We start from the raw sequence: 16,480 nt of genomic DNA on the forward strand, positions 1-16,480 counted from the left end.
GTCTCACAGAGAAAGCAGCTGGGACCTTTCATAGCAGCTGGGACCTTTCATAGCAGTGGTCCCTTCTGAAAAAGTAAGCTGTTTGTGCTTCTGCCTTCCAGCTCTCCATATTGTGCATACTGTCCCCACAAACTTAATTCAGGAACATTAAGCTTCAGCACTCCTCATCTCTCATCCTCACATCAGTTGCTTGGGGAAAATTTGTTTCATAACCATCATATGACAAACCATTCACTTTTCAGGAACATATTCTGGGCAGATTCTACACGCCTTTTATCTTGTCAAACTGTCAGACACAGCATGTATTGCAGTACCTTCCACAGCTGTAAGAAACTTCTTGCTCAGCTGACTGAAAGCGTTTTGAGTTGAAAGAATTCCTATTCTCCCTATTCTCTAGACTGCTGAGGTCCAGAGTTAGTACTAAAAACAGTATTTTGAAATTATCTGATATATGTAAATAGATTTTTCTCATAATAAATACTGTCCTACAGCTTTATTTATCTTTATCTTTATTTATCTTTATCTTTATTTATCTTTCCTACAAGAAAGTAAAAAACTCCCACCAAAAGGATTCCATCTCTTCAATACCAACAAACTCATATTTAGACCAATGGATGCTTTGGATCAGGCCCTTTAGTATTTGCCCAAATGTTTTCCAGGGAGGACTGCTTGGAAACTAATCAGGAAGATGCTTAGGAAAGGCGCTAGTTGTATTGTCCCAAAGTCCTTATTTACAACTTCAAAGCATACTATCACAGAACGCTTAAGTGCCAGGTAATACTGATTTCTGCTTCCCTCATAACAACTTTGACTCCTTAAGACAAATCAAAATTTTGATACTAAGAAGTGTGAAAAGCATAGTCTATTAAAATGCACTAATCACAATGTACATAAACTAAAACATTTGACAACACGTTCCTTTCACACAGCGTCTCACTTTTTTCACTTAAATGAACAACTTAAAATCAGAGCTTCTTTCAAACTTTACCTAGCACATCAACTCTGAACAGAGCCTTCATGAAACATGGGTGGAACTGAGAGGTTAAGAATGAAGCCCAAATGAAGAACTAACAAATCTTTTGTCATATTGTTACTGTTTTACTGAAAAGAATTAAAAATAGATAATTCTTGTGTGTAACCTAGCCCCTATACTAAAATGGGTACAATTCAGATTCTCGCTCTAAAGAATCTAGATAATATAAATATAAAAATAGTGACATTTTACATCATTTTTAATAATTCTATTAACCTAAATGAGAGTTATTGGTGTCTTTTTCAGACATCCACCTCAGCTAAATCTCAAGAGATTTAGAAGGTAGCTCAGACCAGACAGAAGCACAATTGTCTCACTTCTTGCAGGCACTCCAACACTTATTTTTCCCAATCACTGCAGTGCTCCCAATGGCACTTAGGTACACTCTTTACAGCACATGCAATTTTTTTCTAAAGGATGCAGCACCAAATGAATAGGGCATCAAGGCATTCAGATACTACTCCTTGACTGCTGTCCACAGCAATCAGCAAGCATTTTGAAAATACTATCATTAGTCACTATCAACATGGAGCCATTCTTTCAGGATCAGTGTAAATTAGTGATGTTGCATTCATTTCTATTCTTATACTGACAATCTCGGACTCCTGAAGCCTTGCACTACACCTCTACAACCATGCTCTCCACTACTGAAGAACTAACAGTAAAGTTGAATGAATACTGACCAGTAGAGGCTTTATTTTCTACAAAATTCAAGAACCATGGCACAGCTAAAATTAGCACTGTTTTGACCTCTTCAGTGAGTTTTACTTAGCTCTTGACTACACCAAAGCTAAAAACAGCTTTTAAAGCAAGTTACTATTACATATTTCCATTCTAAAGAAAATTAAATCGCTCTTAGAAAATTCAGATCAATGATTATTAAACAGACATTGACATATTCACAAGACTTTGTAACCTTTTATCCGGTGAAATAACTACATCTGTTAATAGAAACAGAATATTTTCAAACTCGAAAGTTTGTATGTTATTGTTCGAAATGACAAAATAGCATTGGCTTTTGCATCTATGTATTGACTTTTGCTAGTTATTATTAAACACAAAGATTTTGATATGGTACAATTTGTAATTCCTTTAAACTGCTTTTTGGTACAATATAATCTGTCATCTAATGTATGCACTATATAGCTTACATAAATAGTAGTGTGATAAACATATATCTTAGGCCTTATCACAATACTGAAATAGAGGTTATGTAATGTAAAAATGCTTTTATTGGTCTAAGTATCTCAGATATTGGTGTGAAATAGCTTTGCCGTTTCTCACAGTTGTGGACTATCTTATCTGAATTACAACAGTGACAAGGACCAGGACATTTAGAGAAAAATTTACTGCTGACTCTCCAGTTATTAGGAAGTGTCAAAACAATAGAATGGAGCCTCCAGAAGAAATAAAATATATTGATTTAATCTACAGGATGGCATGTCAAAGGTTAAAACCAAGCAAAAGTGTTCCTACTCTTTTGTAAACTCACAGGAATGTTTGAATATGAAAAAGCATGTAACCAATGAAATGAAACATATGTAAGAAAATTGTTTGAAGCTTATGGTATACTTTTGGCAGATTGTCGAGCACCACAGCAGTGGATATTGTCCCTTTTATCTCTTATTAAATTTTTATTAAAAAATTTCAAACAGTGACCTGTTTCTCACTGTTACAATTTTGAAGTCACATTGAACTTATTATAGTTACAGGTATTTTGAACGAGGGGTACTAAGTTGTTTTCACAAGGATGCACTGGAAAATGACACAAATTCCACCTGAAGTACTTAAAATCAGGGACCTTGGGAACTGCTGTGTCTCAGGACACAGAGAGTGTATCCTACTGTCTGCAAGACATAAAACCTTCTTCCTTGTACTATTTATTTCTGTTCATACATTACTAAACTTCTGCAATACTCTTGAATCATAAATGACACTGCTCTTGAGTAATAGGTTATGTAGATATATACATATACCTCTATATATACATACTTTTATGTATGTATGTATCTCCAGCTAAAACTCTATTGCTAAAGCAGAAACTTTATGGAGCTTTTAAGAGCCACATTTAAAAACAAACTGATGACCAATCATGTTATTATTTGAATACAATGGTGAATATCTCACAAAGATTCATATGAGTTAGTTATTCATGTTTAATACAAATTCAAGTGGGAATAATGTAATACTGATGGAAGAACTGATGAAGGGGCAAAGAAGGCCTGTTATATTGATAAAGGGGCTAGAAAGGCCTGTTATGGACAGTTCCTGATAAAACAAGCACTGGTCCCTGGTAAAAGTAAGGACTAGCTGCCTGGAGCATCTTAAATTGGCCAAAACTGTCTTTGTGGTCAGGATAAATGGCAGGGGTCCAAGGAGAATACATGAAGAACAGAGATGAAAAGTTCAGCATGGAGAAGCTTACTTCATCCTTAAGCCCCCAGCCCACGACCACCAGGAGGCACTACACAGGAGCAATTAAAAGGAGCTAAAAGTGGGGACTGCGAAAATTACTTCCCAGGACTCATTATAGTAAAACCTGCCTTTTTGGGGAAATGTTATGAATATGTATAGGCTTTTCATAATTATCTTGAATATTAAATATCTTTGTGTATAAAAGTGAGATAAATCACGACAATGGACACACATGTTTGTGGTGGTGTGGTCCCCCATGCGTCCAGAGCACTGAATAAAATATCTACTTTTCAGCCTTGCTGGTTGTGGAGTCTTTTCTCTGCATGTCAGAATTGGTTTTAGATTGACCTCTGCATTCCAACTTTAGGCAACAGGAATAACCACAATCTGTTTTGCAGGATTACCCTGTACAGTACAAAACTTTTATTTTGACCTTTCAAAAGCTACACCTCTTTTTTTCCCTGCACTCTCCAGGTGCAAATGCATTAGGACAACAGTTCCATGTTCATTTCTATAGGACTAATATAGCCTTAATTTTCCAAGGTTTTTCTTAGTGAGAGGGAAGCTAGTGTCTTTACAAACAATTTGATGGGTGAAGGTATGGGTGTTAGCATCTTTGAAATGGGTCACAATGCCTCTACTAACTTTGGGCAGCAGGTTTGTTGCAGAACCCAGACTGCTTGGCTCCTGTGAAAAATGTCAATCACTTGTCTTTAATTTTTTTACAAAGTTTAATAGTAGTAAAAGGGTTATAAAAATAGTAATACAAATAGAGTAATAATAATTTGGACAATTTGAATTAGGGCAATAAGAGACAATAGAAACAAAGAGTTATGGATGTCTGGGTATCTTTTTCTGGGCAGCACGAGAAAGGACACCTCTTAACCCTTAAAAACAATAGCCTGTTGCATATTCATACACTTCATACATGATGAATAAATGCCATTCAAACACAGGATTCTGTCTGGTCATCGTCAGCTTCTTCCTCTGAATCATAACAGCGCCTTCGAGGTGGGAAGAAGTTTGTTTCTTCTGATAAGAGGGTAGGAAATTCTTTTTCTCTGAAAGATTTAGGTGTCCTGTGGCTGCTACCTTGCTGAGAGTCCTTTTTTTAAAAAAAGTATCCTACATAACATAGTTTCTATTTTAACATTTCTTATAACCTCAAACTGTATTTAACACACTACTTAAGAGAATTAATACAGCATTACTTTCTTACACAACACATATAATATTCATTTTAATATTTGCAAAAAGGCAATCATAAAATACCCATTTTTCACACTCCTGAGACAGACAAGGGTCTGCACAAGCCTGAACTTATGATCTTTGGGGTAAAATGACAGTAGATTCAAGGGGGGATATGTGGTAGGTGGTTCGGGAAGGCTGTGCCTTCCTAGTACCTCAGAAATGGGGAAGAGGGCGACCTATAGCTGAGAATTTGGAATAAAATGAGGCTGCGGCCTCTGAAACTTCTAGAGAAAACATCCCGAAGCCATGTGCCCCTGTGGAGTCTCCCCCATTATTCGAAAAAAAAAAGTTGAAGGACTCCTCTTTTTGGACATAAACTCTGGTGTTGGTGGAGTATTCCTGACTAGTCAGGACACACCTCTGGCTGATTACATCATTCCGATTTCTCCGCTAACTCTTCTCCGCTCCCATGTCAGTAGCTGCACCTTTTTCACAACTACTTCCGCATTCTGTTGCCACCGACCTTTGCCTTCTGCTAGCGCGGTAAAGCAATGCCAAAAATCAATCTGATCATTTCCCTATAACCACTCCTGCCCGGCGGACAAAATGGCTGCTCGCCCTTTAACCCTGTGCATCGACCCAACCCGTCCAGCAGCGGCGCTCGGGGAACGACTGGCAATTCCCTGCGGGAACACGCAGCGTCTCAAGCCTGGCGCCCGCCTGAAGGGCCGGGCGTGGCAATCGCGCTCGGCCCCGCTCGGCCCTGCTCCGCCCTGCTCCGTCTCTCTCGGGCCAGCGCTGGAGCGGGCCTTCCTCTGCACGGCTGCCGGGCGCGGTGGGAGGGGCACGGGGCCTGGCCGCCGGCGGAGGCTGCGCACGGTAACGTGGCCCCGCTGTTGAGGCCGGGTCGTGGCCCTGGGGAAGCGAGTGGAGCGGGACCTGAGTAAGCAGAAACTGTGGCTGTGCTGCGCAGCGGTCACGGCAGCGGTGTCTGCGTGTGCGTGTGTTTGTCTGACTGTCTATCTCTCTGTGTCTATGTGCCTGTGTGCTTTTGGTTTAGAAACCTTGATGTATTGTTTTCACACTCAGAATCTTCATTTCCACAGTGAAATCTTCTGGTCCTCAAGCCTCTTTAAAACTGGTTTTGATTGTTAAGGTAAAGTTTCACAATGTTTGGAGGCGGGTGGGACGAAGATTTGGAATAATAATATCACACCAATCACAAGAATTTCTTGTATATGTATTTTTGGTAATAATACTGATTTTCTGTACAGCATTAAAGTTCAGTCTTTTGCTTAAATCGTCTTAGTAGTGGGAGGTGTACTCTCTGGCACTTCTGTTTTCTTTTTTTTAATCTCAGAAGGCACAATGACTGACTTTGAAAAGAACCTGCATCAGGACATGGTTTCTCAGCTGCATAACTTTGCTGCTGCTGGTGACACAGCCGGGTTGAAGGTGCTGCTCAGGCGCTTGCCATCACTGGTCAATGCAGTCGCAGGGAATGGCTGGACAGCCCTCATGTACGGTGCTAGAAATGGACACCTCGAGGTTGTGCAGGTTCTTCTTCAAGAGGGGTAAGCTGTTTAGTAGAACCTATTCAAGAGCTCTGTTTTGCACCCCCTTTTTGCCCCTATCAGTTTTGTCTCAGAAGTAAATTTACCAGACACATAATGGCAGAATTTTCAGGGATGAAGTTCAGGAAAATTTATTCTGTGTCATTTTATATCTGGGTTCTGCTATTGCATCATGCTTTTTATTTTTGCTAAGAAAGTCTAAAACTTATAAGCATCTCTAAAGTTACTCCTTTGATATTCAAGGATATGTTGTCACTTTTCACAGAATAGAACAAAGTTTGCACCCTAATTCCAACTACTGTATGATAAATTGGGTGTATTTGATTGTTCCACTTAAATTTTTTCTCTAAACTTGATTTGTAATCCACTTGAATCTTTGTTAGGGTAGAATGTTTGTTGACTCTTCACTAGGACATCACAGACTCACCTTTTCCAAAATTACTCCAAATGCTTTAAAACTAAGTTAGAATCAAATGCATTTAACTGAGTTTAACATTAATCAAGCCCAGGCTGTTCTATTCTGAACTCCTAGTTACAGAAAAAAGAAAGTTTAGTTAATTCTGTAGTTAATGACTAACTTCAGGCATAGCATTCCACATCCTCCAGTAATTGTCCCACCCACTCTTCATTTTTTTTCAGTCATAGCCAAGACCTGTAGCCTCTGCTGGGGCTCAGAGTGGGACATTAGACAAACCACTGGTTTCCACTATAATCAGTATGTTCCAGTACGTAGAGGAAATCATCGTGCAAGATTTTGTGTATTGAGGAATCTTTTGTGATACTGGGAAATTTTTCAGTTCTTAAATAGGATTAACAGTTTTTTTAACTTAAGCTTTTCTTAATAAATAAATTAAAAAAAGATTAATATCACTTTTAAATGTCGTTTTCGTGGTTGCTCTTTAGGCAATTGAATATAGTTCATGAAATGATGCTGCACCCTCATTGGTCTTTTTTAGTTAATGCTTAGAATAATTATTTTGACAGTTATAGTTGCTGGTTATACAAACATGCATGTCTATGAAGATAATATTTTGTAACATTACAGATAATAATTCTACGAATCTAGTCAGTTGCATTTTTGTCACAGAACTGTAGCATCATAGAATGTCCTAAGTTGAAAGAGACCCACAAGGATTAAATCCAACTCATAGTCCTGCACAGCACTGTCTCCAAGGATCACACCATGTGCCTGAGAGCATAGTTGAAGCATTTCTTGAACTCTGTCAGCCATAGTCCTGTGAGCACTGCCCTGGGAAGCCTGTTCTAATGCCAAGCCACCCTCTGGATAAAGAACATTTTCCTGATAGCCAACCTAATCCTCTCCTGAGAGAGATTAATTTCATTTCCATGAGTCCTATTCCTGGTCATGTGAAGAGTTGCTTTAGCAGCAAAAACTTGTAACTTAAGTTTTGAATAGTTTTCTAAACAGTATACTCAAATTCCCTCAAAAACTACTGAGTTTAATAAAAAATCTCAAAATGGTCTTGTCTGTGGTACAGTTAACTGTGTATCAGCAACATTAATATTACTGGTATCTTCTGGTTTTAAAAACTGATGAGTCTAGTATTTATTACATAATTTGTCGTTTGCAGTGACATTTCTGTTTTACTTACCAATTCAAGATTAGCAAGTAATTAAATTGTATTGTTTTAATCTCCCAGTCAGCCTCAGCCTATTTAAAGTTTGGGTTTCTTTTTGGTTTTAGTATTTAAATGTATCTGATGAGGCAACATCCCTTACCTGTTTCACTTTACAGACATCTGGGTAACTAAAAGATCCCTACAGGATCCAGCTTGTGTCACTAAGGAGAGGCTGTTTTCTTGATTCTAATTTCATGGTAAATTATCCAGTATCCTGAGTTAGAAGGGACCACAAGGATCAACTCCTGCAGCTGTGCAGGTCATCCCCAGAATCCCACCATGTGCCCATGTTTGAGAGCGTTGTCTAAACATTCTTTGAAGTCTGGCTTTTTGTCCTGTCACTGGTCATCAGAGTGAAAAGATTAGTATCTGCACCTCTGCTTGCCCTTGTGAGGATGTTGGACACCCCAGTGAGGTCTGTCCTCAGTCTTCTTTTCTCCAGCCTGAACAAGCCAATTAACCTCAATAAAATGTTTTATTGTAAATGTTTTGTTGCTGCTTCCAGTAGCTTCTAGAAAATAATGCTTGTTAGGCTTCTTTTTTTTTCTTTGTTTTTTTCCCATTTTGATTACTGATTATGAGGAGCAGACCTATAGCCTGACTTTTGAAGCTCTGGTTTTGAGCCTTTTTTTTAATGATACAGTATATGGAATTTTAATAAATTCATTGCCTTTATACTACTTCATGAATTTTGGTGAATGATAATCTGGAAAGGATCAACAAGAAAGGATAACAAAAATGTGAAATACAGCCTTGGCAAGAGAAGAAGAAGTAAATTATATTTTATTATCATGATGCTAAACATTTTGCCTAAAGGATATCCCAGCATTGACAGTGTCTAGAAGTTCTTGTACCTTAATAGTGTCAGATACATATGCTATAAGAATAATACAGCAATAGGACCCTTCCTAAACATATTTATTCTGGTAACCTCAGCTCTTTTCTGTTTATTCAGGTGTGACAGATCCATCGTTAATAAATCAAGGCAGACAGCTCTGGACATTGCTAAATTTTGGGGGTACAAACACATAGCTAATTTGTTGGCTAATGTGAAAGGTGATCAGAAACCTAGTTTTTTGTCAAATGATGTGAAAGAATATGAAAATTATTTTGGCATGACGCTTCTGGACAGAAGGAGTGATAAAAGAACAGATTCTAAGTGGCTCAGTAAAAAACAAAGCCATCCAGCTACAGTGTACATCCTCTTCTCAAATCTAAGTCCCTTGGTTACTTTGGGTGGGGGAAGAGAGAGCTCGCAGCAACCAGAAGTCAAGCTTTGCAGGTTGTGCCACAAGGATGTGGAACAGTTCATGAACCAAACTGAAGAATGTACCTTGATTTTTCTTGGAGTGGACCTTCAGTTTGATATGAATCTGGTGGCTGCTTGCAATGGAAGAGTTCAGCAAGAAGATGAAGATGGGTTAGTTGCTTGGTTTGCTCTTAGCGTAGATTCTGCTTCTGCTGAAAAATTTAAACAGAAGCATGAGGACTGTTACTTTCTTCACCCACCGATGCCAGCGCTACTGCAGTTACCTGAAAAAGAAGCTGGTAAGGTGCATAAAATGCAGCAAGTACAAAATGCATAATCAGAAAGATACACTTTGGTATTCCCTGAGGTATAATTCAAAGAAAAGACAAAACACTGCAAAGAAATTGTGTTTTCAGTGGTTTTAGAAATATTTTGGTTTTAAAAGCCTGGTAGTGGTTTTGTGAAGAATTTTGTATGTAAGAACATTTGCATTTGCAAAGGACTAATTTCTGCAATGACAGTATTAGACTGTAAAACCTATTGATCATCATGGGTTTTAAACAGTACTATTTAAATATTAATGCATGAACATTTTAAACATAAAGGAAAAAAAACTGTCATTACTGAGTTTTCAGTAATGAAATTGTTAATTAAAATTAATAATTATGAAATTATTGCTTACAAGAAATGAGAACCTAAGTCGTTCATAATAGTGTGCTGGATACTCATTTGACAAGATAGTGTTGAAAATTTAGGATACGAAAGTGAATTTGTGTTAGTAAGGACATCAACAATAAGTGTTGTTAATGACTGCTATTGTAACAGTTGTGTTTTTACATAAGGATAAAAGGAAAGCTCAACTTGAGCCTTAAGTTTAAATGGAACAATGCATTATTATGTCAATACCTGTAGTAGCCCTAAAATGGTCATCTGCAGAAGACTTGATACGTGTAATTTTGGCAGTTTGCCTACACAAAGTGACTTCTGTGAGAAACAGGGTGTATTGATCTGGATGAATTTGTTTCTGAGTATGTGTAAATTGCCCTGTAGCTCTTTAATACTGTGTTCTATTGCATTTGCTCTCTTACAAAGAAGAAGGTCTGCATAACTCATTTTGCTCAATTTCTCTTGTAGCCATAATTATGATTCAAACCACACTCTTGATTTTTTGTGTTAAAACTCAGTACTTGACTTTTTTGTGCTGTTAAAACCTTAACATGAATTAATATTTGATTTTGTGCACTCTCAATGTATTCTTTTAAAGGAGTAATAGCCCAGGCGAGATCTGTTCTAGCATGGCACCAGCGTTACCGATTCTGTCCAACATGTGGGAGTGCAACCAAGACTGAAGAAGGAGGTTACAAGAAAACTTGCTTAAAAGAGGGTTGTCCCAGTCTCCAAGGAGTTCACAACACATCATATCCAAGAGTTGGTAAGAATATTCACTCAAAAGTGGCTTGCTTTTAAATTAGTTGCTTGTAAATTGCTATGCATGTATGTCAATTTATTTCTAGTTATTTCAGCTGCTTACTTCTGTTCTAGGTCTTCCATACTTGTTTCTCCACAACTGTGGAGTGTTGTGTATGTTCTCCACAGCTGTGTGTGTCTCAGCTCTGTTTAGGATTAAGTAGGTCAGGCTTCTCTTTGTTTCACTAGTCTGTGTTTCACTAGTCTGTGATACAGAATTGCTGTGATAATGCAAACCTTATTTCAACAACTATCAGAAGTTCCAAGAGTGTAAATGAGAATTGGCAGTATAAAGGGTCACATTCTACTTTTTTACTTAAAACTAGATGACAATAAAAAGGGGAAAAGATCACAAGTTGATAGGGCTGCTTAGACCAATAGGAGAAAATATTACATTAGTAATATTTTAAAGTTTTACTAGTTAGAAAGAAAAAGATACAATGACCAGAAGTGAGAAAATTTGTCATATGCAACATCATATGAAAAACTGATAGCAAAGAGTAAGTGAAGTCAAAGGTGGAAAGTAGCCAGTGTTTAGTCAGTATTTACATTGTCAGCAAAGTGTCTAGTTATTTGGTGTTTAGTCAAAAAGACATTCTTCAGACCTCTGTGGTGAAAAGATGATGATAATAAACAAGTTTGTTGCAGAAACTGTTGGTATATGCTGATTAGTACTGACTCTTAGCAGATTGTGTCCTTTGGTTACGGGTAATTTCTATCCTGCATTTCAAGCCTTGGTTAGTAAGCTGCTTCTACTAAGCACGTATGTTGCGCAACAAAATAAAGATGTGTCTTGCATGGAGGGTAACCCCAAAGTGAAACGAAATAACAGCTTGCTCTGGGTACAGACGCAGTTATGATTTCAATATAATTTTTGCCCTTATATGCATTGGTATGGAATAGCCTAGAAGTTTTTACTGCATTAAGTCTCTCGAATGTTGAAATATATTCATTTCATGTCCTTTGCAGATCCTGTTGTGATAATGCAAGTCATCCATCCAGATGGCAACCATTGCCTTTTAGGTAGGCAGAGGAGATTTCCCCCAGGAATGTTTACCTGCCTTGCTGGATTTGTAGAACCTGGTGAGTAATTTTGTTTTCCTTTATCAAGTGTATTTTCTCAATGAAAGTATTATACCGTTACAATTACAGAGAAATACAATTTGTGTTATCTCAAATTGAAGTATTTTTGCTTCCTAATAGATGAGTTGTTACAATAAATATACCCATTCCGTACTTTGCAGCTGTTGATTTATTAAAAAAAAAGCGAAGAGCAACTTGAGTAAATAAAAATACTGAACAGTTTTCAAATCATGTAGTCTTAAATCGCTACCTAAAAGAAAAAAATATTATTTTAAAACACGTCACCTTGGCCAGTGATACTTTAGGCGAAGGATTTTAGCATAGAAAAAGTAAATGCTAAAGTCTGAGTTAAAGCTGTCATTAAGTTAAGCATATACTTAGGTGTTTAGGGCCTGATTGATTCTATGGAAATAGATAATAAGTAGATAAATAGAAATTCCATAATTCTGAAAGAAAGATAAAGAGATTTTTCAATAGCTATGTCAAGCAACAATTGTTGAAATTAGTTACAGTTATAAGTACCTGCTGATCAACTTGCAAAATATTCTATATTGTGAACAGATCTTTATCACCAGTGAAATTATAGTGAATAAATATATGCAGTAAACATGTGCAGGTTGACATACAGTGACAGTATGAACAAGTTTATTCAGGTATCATTTGAAAAAAGTCAAGATATTTATTTCTGACGGATGGACTCTGTCCTTTAATGAACCTGTAACCAGCAGTTACAGCACAGTGCATGTGCGCCTATGTAGGCTGGCGACCATCAGCATTCCGCAAACATGCACCTACAGTTTTTTATGGATATGGAAGCAGAGCTTTCCATTGCAGTCTAAATTTACAGTGTTGTCTCTATGTGTTAAGACAATGAAGAATGAGTCAGGCAAAGGGAATAATACAATGCAGAAATGCGAGCAAGTATTCTAAATCTCTGTTTTCTTACTATTGTAATTTTAAATACTGATTTTTTAAGTTGTAGTACATGCTGTTGCAATCATACTGAAAATCCAGAAATTAACACTGCTAGCTACAAATGAATGAATAATTAGAGGAATTATGTATTTTCTACTTAATTTTTGACATTTTAGATATAGTGATAATGGTTTGTGTGTATAAGGCATTACCAATTCAGAAAATAAATATTATAGTGGAGAAATGACTACACTTTATTTCAAAGTTCCATTTTGCTTTTGTGGCTGTTTTACCTTATTAGACTTTTGTGTCTTGTGCTGAGGTCTTTGCCCTGATCTGTGAACTAGATCTTTATAGATAATTGCCTTGGGCAGTTTCAAATTTTTGAGTCAGTTCAAAGCACAGCATGTGATCATTGCTTGGAGTATTTTCATGAGCTGCTTGTTCTTTGACCTTTTTGATTAGGTGAAACCATAGAAAATGCTGTTCGAAGAGAAGTAGAGGAGGAGGCTGGAGTGAAAGTTGCCCATGTTCAGTACATCTCTTGTCAGCCGTGGCCAATGCCCTCCTCCCTAATGATTGGCTGCTTAGCTGTTGCAGTGTCCACAGAAATTAAAGTTGACAGGAATGAAATAGAGGATGCACGCTGGTTCACTAGAGAACAGGTAAAGTTCAATTTCATTTTCTTCTTCTATTGATTAGTCTGTGACTGTATTGGTTCTGGCATACAACAGACACTTGCTTTTTCAGCAAGCCAAATAAGCATGTGTACTCTTCATTTTATCATACAGCAGAGCTGGGATCAGTGGAGTAGGGGTGCCTTAGGGCTGGGATTAGTGGAGTAGGGATGCCTTCTGGCAGGAGGTGGCCTAGTGAGGCAGAGAGTTGGTTTTGCAGTCCTGTTAGGAGGGTGGCTAGTCATATGAGGAAAGCTAGGGCTAAATTTATAGATAATTGGGTGGTTGGGGTAAATGTGTAAGGTAGTAGGCCTAGAAGATTAATGAGTAGGAGGAAGATTATGAGGGATGTTAAAATTAGGGCTCATTTGTGTCCTATTTTGTCTAGGGGTATTATTAGTTGTTTTGTGACTAGGTTGATAAATCATAGTTGGAGGTTTGAGAGGCAGTATATTGTCGGTGTAGGTTAGACACAACCAGAAAAAGATAGGTATTCACAGTAATGTCTGAGTTACTTGCATGCTCATTTTATGATGATTTTGCCAGTTTGCTCTTCACCTTTCCCTTCTGTGAGATAGTCAAGTTATTGTAACCCGTGTCCTCAGCAAGCCTGTGCTTTTCACAGTAGTAATATTTACTAGCATTATTCATTACAGTTTCTCCAAACAGGCATGCTACCAGATATGCTGTGAGGGTGGAAGTTAAAGTAAGGACTCTGGGAATTAGTTAGATTGAATATCTTTTTTTTCATGCAGTACTATTTTAATACTCTGTTATTAAATGCAGCTTACTGTGCATTAATAAGAAATCCTACACTTAACTTCCATCAGTAGTTAAAATACAGTCAAATAAAAGTGAGGCTGAAAAGACTTTCGCAAAGATACTTCAGTTCATGAGTAGAAGAAAAGGTTGCTTGCACAACTTAGTTTTCACAGGTTTTCCTATGGGCAACTTAGAAGCTAAGCTTTTAATAACACTGGACATCTGCCTAGCTGTTCAAAGCATTTTGACTGTAAGTCTCCTTGAAGGCAAAGTTAATCACCTACAATCTCAGTGTGTTTCTGTTAACACTGGGAGCATTGTTTTAAAGGAATATCAGTTCTGAATGCAACTAGTAGCATGCAGATTGGCATACAGCTGGAAATAAGCTTCAGAAATGTGCTGAAACTGAATTCAGGTTACTTGCAACTTCTTCAGAAGACCAAGAAAACACATCTCCGTGGCACTACTTGTAAACATTAAAAAAAATATTTTTGTCACAGCACCATCTGGTGGTCCTTGCCATAAAAAAGCTTCACAGAAACCTTAAATAATATACTAGCGGTCTCCACAGTTCTGTTAGGAAGAAGGTATCGTTTGGAGCACATTAGGCTCAAAAATGTCATAATTCACAGAATGTTGGACTTTCTCTGCATTTACCTTGGAGAATCTCTTAGTAGCTCTTTAATAGGTATAGCAGTAGCAGACTGATGGATCATTATAGGAAGATCATTTCTGAATCTGAACAATGTTAGATTCTACATAGTTTATAATGCTATCTTCTAAAGGTAAAAAAATCTGCTTTTATTGCAGGTCGTGGAAGTTCTCATTAAAGGAAACCAGCGTTCTTTCTTTGTACCACCAAGTCGAGCTATTGCACACCAGTTGATGAAACATTGGATTGGAATGAATGCTAATCTTTAGTTCAAATAATTGACTTCTTTAACTTACTTCTTCTATTGAATGCTTAATTAGGAACAAATTAGAACTTTTTGTCTAGTGAATGTGTAACCAAGTGATTTTCTGAGCCTTTACATTGGTTCCAGAGCTAAACCATGCAATCTTTGTAGGTATTTTCAGACCTGAATTAGACTGGGACAAAACCCAATAATTATCCCCAGCAAGCAAGCACCAAATAAGTAGAATTGGTACCATGTTGAGTACAGGCTTTCTTGTTCTAGAATGAAATTATTATACCTTTTTCTTTACACTTCTTATGTTGGATTTGGTCTTCTCCCACTGGAAGGATTCATAGCATTACAAAGAGGGCTATCTGACCTTGCCTAGTGTTTGAATTCTCTACTTACATCCTCCTCTTTGGCCTTAACTGTTTCTCTCTCATTTTTGCATATGTTCATTTTTTAAATTTGACCTGTCACAAAAACCTACATTCAGTGCTGAAAGCCTTACCAAGTATGGTTATTTTAAAGTCAGTAGCATATGTAAGTACTGAGTATGTGGTACTTCGTATCTTTTACATTAATAACCTAATTTATGTTAATGCTCAAAGCAGAGCATTTGCTCGTACATTCTGACTTGGCTTGCACTTACCCAATTGTATGTCAGCCTGAATTTAAAGGTATAACACAATACTTTGTTTTTGAAAAAGGTGTTGGAGAACCACCCCTGAATGCCTAAGTATTAGTGTTTTCATAAGATAATAATGTACTTAACTGATGCTAGGCAGTGAGTAATTTGATTCTCTGATAATTAGAAATGAAATTACAGAATAATGGAGAAGGAAGAACAAGATGTATCTCAAAATATGTACAAAGTTCTTTATGGAAATAGAGATGCCAAGATTGTTTCTGCTATTAAGAATCTTATATTTGAAAGAATTATATTTACTGCAGCTATAAGACTGCAGGGATATGTTAATTAAAATATGTATTTATGTGTTTTTAATGCTACAGTTCAGATTTGTGCCTTAATTTATCAAGTTATTTAGGATAGTGTTGATATTCTAAAAAGAGAAGTATACTGGTTTAATATAAATTTCATTATGTAATAGTTCATAGTCTGTCATTCTGCAGTCATTGCAGTGATGTCAAAAGGAATGCAAATGACCTGAGGAAGTTGTAGTGACAAATGTAAACTTATTATTTTGTGATTTGTTTATTTGGAGTAATTTGTTTTTAACAGTGAATGGTATCACATTTTTTCCAAAATTGTCAGCAATCTGGAATCAGTAAAACTGTTTTACAAATCCTGATTGTACTTTGTTTTCCCCATCCATGTTGCACTATGCTCAGCAGTTTTCATGGTTTTTTTGTAAGGCAGTACCTAAGAAACTTTGAAGCAAAAAGCCTTCCTGACAGATTTGGAGTATTTGACATATTATGTTGCTTCATTCTCTTCCTTGTTTTAGCCATACATAAAAATGAATACAGGTTATTTCTTGTCTGGCAAGGAGAAGGAAACAATACAGTGCTTCCCTTAAAAATTGCTTTTACAGAGAAAGTGAGTTATGGAAAGCT

At 37.1% G+C, this 16,480-nt stretch overlaps 1 protein-coding gene across 4 annotated transcripts; it reads left to right on the forward strand.

Annotated features, from left to right (window-relative positions):
- Positions 1–5,375: 5,375 nt before the first annotated feature.
- On the forward strand, positions 5,376–16,143 carry NUDT12 (nudix hydrolase 12). Of its 4 annotated transcripts, XM_058043955.1 has the most exons (8): positions 5,376–5,636; positions 5,746–5,795; positions 6,000–6,213; positions 8,809–9,401; positions 10,367–10,534; positions 11,539–11,652; positions 13,033–13,232; positions 14,817–16,143. In XM_058043955.1, exons 3-8 carry the CDS (start codon positions 6,008–6,010, stop codon positions 14,925–14,927), a joined length of 1,392 nt encoding a protein of 463 aa, XP_057899938.1. In that variant the 5' UTR covers positions 5,376–5,636; positions 5,746–5,795; positions 6,000–6,007; the 3' UTR covers positions 14,928–16,143. The 4 variants fall into 4 exon arrangements, with proteins under 4 accessions (XP_057899938.1, XP_057899936.1, XP_057899939.1 ...); XM_058043953.1 differs by having other exon boundaries at positions 5,376–5,795; XM_058043956.1 differs by lacking the exon at positions 5,746–5,795 and having other exon boundaries at positions 5,376–5,518.
- Positions 16,144–16,480: the final 337 nt, after the last annotated feature.

This window comes from Melospiza georgiana, chromosome Z (genome assembly GCF_028018845.1).
Source record: "Melospiza georgiana isolate bMelGeo1 chromosome Z, bMelGeo1.pri, whole genome shotgun sequence".
Classification (NCBI taxonomy): Eukaryota; Metazoa; Chordata; class Aves; order Passeriformes; family Passerellidae; genus Melospiza; species Melospiza georgiana.

Bases quoted from the DNA above. Each gene is read 5' to 3' on its own strand.
- NUDT12 (XM_058043953.1), top strand. From the start codon at position 6,008: ATGACTGACTTTGAAAAGAACCTGCATCAGGACATGGTTTCTCAGCTG. The intron at 9,402-10,366 runs GTAAGGTGCATA...ATTCTTTTAAAG, and splicing joins GTTACCTGAAAAAGAAGCTG to GAGTAATAGCCCAGGCGAGA. The intron at 10,535-11,538 runs GTAAGAATATTC...TGTCCTTTGCAG, and splicing joins CACATCATATCCAAGAGTTG to ATCCTGTTGTGATAATGCAA.